Source organism: Bison bison, unplaced genomic scaffold (genome assembly GCF_000754665.1).
Source record: "Bison bison bison isolate TAMUID 2011002044 unplaced genomic scaffold, Bison_UMD1.0 scf7180017858630, whole genome shotgun sequence".
Taxonomy (NCBI): domain Eukaryota; kingdom Metazoa; phylum Chordata; class Mammalia; order Artiodactyla; family Bovidae; genus Bison; species Bison bison.
This window is the reverse complement of record NW_011489202.1, coordinates 35,112-38,695: the sequence shown is the minus strand read 5'-3', so window position 1 is coordinate 38,695 and position 3,584 is coordinate 35,112. Positions and strand designations below refer to the sequence as shown.

At 37.4% G+C, this 3,584-nt stretch overlaps 1 protein-coding gene across 1 annotated transcript in view; it reads left to right on the top strand.

Annotated features, from left to right (window-relative positions):
• Positions 1-2,807: 2,807 nt before the first annotated feature.
• Positions 2,808-3,584, top strand: part of LOC104979918 (fatty acid desaturase 2-like protein FADS2P1) — a gene marked incomplete at its 5' end in the record, with an annotated part of 21,742 nt that continues 20,965 nt past the window's right edge. The window contains one exon of the mRNA XM_010828471.1: positions 2,808-3,005. Within this exon, the coding sequence (XP_010826773.1) occupies positions 2,808-3,005 (198 nt within the window). The remainder of the gene's footprint in view (positions 3,006-3,584) is intronic.

The window sequence follows — 3,584 nt, the reverse complement described above, 5'->3', positions numbered from 1 at the left end:
CTAATTTTCTCAAAGAGATCTCCAGTCTTTCCCATTCTATTGTTTTCCTCTATTTCTTTGCATTGATGAGTGAGGAAGGCTTTCTTATCTCTCCTTGCTATTCTTTGGAACTCTGCATTCAGATAGGTATATCTTTCTTTTTCTGCTTTGCCTTTCACTTCTCTTCTTTTCTCAGCTATTTTTAAGGGCTCCTCAGACACCACTTTGCTATTTTGCAGTTATTGTCCTTGGGGATGATTTTGATCACCACCTCCAGTACAATGTTATGAACCTCTGTCCATAGTTCTTCAGTCAATCTGTCAATCAGATATTATCCCTTGAATCTATTTCTCACTTCCACTGTATAACTGCAAGTGATTTACTTTAGGTCATACCTGAATGGCCTAGTGGTTTCCCCTACTTTCTTCAATTTCAGTCTGAATTTGGCAATAAGGAGTTCATGATCTGAGCCATAATCAGATCCCAGTCTTGTTTTTGCTGACTGTATAGAACTTCTTTATCTTTGGCTGCAAAGAATATAATCAGTCTGATTTCGGTATTGACCATCTGGTGATGTCGATGTGTAGAATCATTTCTTGTGTTGTTGGAAGAGGGTGTTTGTTACGACCAGTGTGTTCTCTTGGGAAAACTCTGTTAGCCTCTGCCGAGCTTCATTTTGTATTCCAAGGTCGAGCTTGCCTGTTATGCCAGGTACCTTTTGACTTCCTACTTTTGGATTCTAATCCCCTATGATGAAAGAAAGCTAAGCACTGAAGAATTGATGCTTTTGAACTGTGATGTTGGAGAAGATTCTTGAAAGTCCCTTGGACTGCAAGGAGATACAACCAGTCCATCCTAAAGGAGATCAGTCCTGAATATTCATTGAAAGGACTGATGCTGAAGCTAAAACTGCAATAATTTGGCTACCTGATGTGAAGAACTGACTCATTTGGAAAGACCCTAATGCTGGGATAGATTGAATGTGGGAGGAGAAGGAGATGACAAAGGATGAGATGGTTGGATGGCATCACCACCTAAATGGACATGAGTTTAAGTAAGCTCCAGGAGTTGATGATTGACAGGGAAGCCTAGCGTGCAGCAGTCCATTTGGTCACAAAGTGTCAGACACAACTGAGTGACTGAACTGAACTGATGATGAAAAGGACATCTTTTTTTGGTGTTAGTTCTAGAAGGTCTTGTAGGTCTTCAGAGAACCATCCAACTTCAGCTTCTTCAGCATTAGTGATCAGAGCACAGACTTGGATTACTCTGCTAGTGAATGGTTTCCCTTGGAAATGAACAGAGATTATCTTTCATTTTTGATTTTGCACCTAAGTATTATATTTTGGAACCTTTTGTTGACTAGCACACTTGTGTGATCTACTAAAGTTATTTGTGGCCACCAGCATTCTGATGTTCATGGGGTCTTTAGAGATGAGCCCTTCCAGACATTTCCCAGGCATTGGATCATTTAAAAGTTGTATCAGTGAATTTTGAAATGAATTTTTTGCTTCTAGGATTATGTTCATAGCTCTTTTTTATTAATATTTCAAATTTCTCTTTTCTTTTACATCTGAATAATCAAGTTTTCATTCTTATACCTTGGTCACTTTCTCAACAGTCTGAGTTTCAAACCCATTATAGTTATTAAGCTAAGGAGATATTTCTTCCCAGGCCTTTTACTGACTCTCGAGTATGTGCAAGTTCATAAATCTGTGCTAGCACTTGACGTACATACATAAGCACAGTACATGTACTCAAAATAAGGACTCCTTCAACCAACAGACACACACACTAATACCACAGGAGACCCTGTCTCATTCCTGTAGAGCTTCTGAGCATCTCACAAGAAATTCATCCTTTGAGCTAATCTAAGTGAACGCTATCTTTCATAAAAGAGTCTTTTGCACAGGCTAAATAGCTGATAACATAGAAAGTAACACAGATTCGTATAGATAGCAAAGTTCCCCAAAGTATAATCAGAGATCAAAAAACACATTGATTTAAAAAGGCAGTTATTATTAATAGCTACACACTTCTACATATAAAACAGACAAACAACAAGGATCTACTGTTTGGCAGGGATCTTTATTCAATATATCATAATCTTATAATGGTCTACAATGGAATAGAATCTGAAGAAACTATATCTATTTATCTATATATGATTTGCTGTACTCCTGAAACCAATACAACATTGTTAATCAACTATACTTCAATAAACCTTTTTGTTTTGAAAAGCAGAAAATTAAGGGGTTTTCCCTGGCAGCCCAGTCATTAAGACTTCTCCTTTCAATACAGGGGGTGCAGGTTTGATTCCTTGTCAAGGAATCAAGATCTCACATGCTTCACAGCCAAAAAAAACAAAAAACAAAAAAACAAAAAACATAAAATAAAAGCAATATTCCCACAAATTCAATAAAGACCTCAAAAGAAATGATCTGCATCAAAATTTTTTTAATTAATCAGTTTTAAAAAGAATTGTTAAAGTTATGTGTCTGTTCACTGAACCTCCCTCACCCCCCAAAAAAGAAGTATGTTATAAGTACCATAACAATTTGAGGACAGTTTACAAATCACTACTCATCTGTCTCTTCTCCAGGAAAAAAAAAAATTATCATAACTTGTTTTAAGCATTTTGCTTTTGTTAATTTTTTAAGGTTTAGTTTTTTTGTTTAAATTATGCCTAATTATATTTATTAAATAAATAAATATCTATTCATAAAATTAAGGTATCATGCATTGATAAAATAGATTAATAATTATGCTCATCTGTGCTTCCTCTCTACTGAAGGAACTAATTCCTTTCTTGCATGCTTATCTCACAGTCCCAGTTGGTGGAAGATTTCCAAGAACTGCGGAGGACATTAGAGACCTTGAATATGTTCAATGCCAACCTGGGGTTCTTCTTCCTTCACCTCGCCCAGGTCTTGATTTTGGAGGCCCTGGCTTGGGTAATAGTGTGGCATTTTGGCAGTGGCTGGCTTATCACAATATTCATTTCTTTTCTTCTCACGGTTGCTCAGGTAAGTAGGTATCTTAAGCCCTGGCAGTGGCTCTGTGGGAAGCCTCAGAATTTTTCTTCTCTCTTTATACTGGTGTCAGTGGCTGCCTGGCACTTTCTGGCAAGCTAAGTTATCAAAACCCACTGGGCCCCAGTTCTCTTATCTGTAACATGGGGTAACAATTTTTTATGGAAATATTCTGAGGAGAACTAAACAAGTTACTCCGTAGAGTACCTAGCACAGAGACTGGCATGTGGTAAATATCCTTGACAGTTGCTGCTCTTTGCCTGACATTATCCACACAATGTCAGTAACTGAAGTTCCATTCTAGGCCATGTAATCTTCACCTTTGTCTTTCGTTCATTAACCAACCAACATTTTCAATGGTTGTTCAATGATTTTATTAAGACTATAGGCACATATGTGAACTTATTTTGTTTCCTTTTCAATCACTCAGTTGTTTCCAACCTTTTTTGACCCCATCAACTGTAACTGGCTCCTCTGTCCATGGATTTCTTCAGGCAAAAATACTAGAGTAGGTTGCCATTCCCTTTACCAAGGAATCTTCCTGACCCAGGGATAAAATCTGAGTCTCCCACA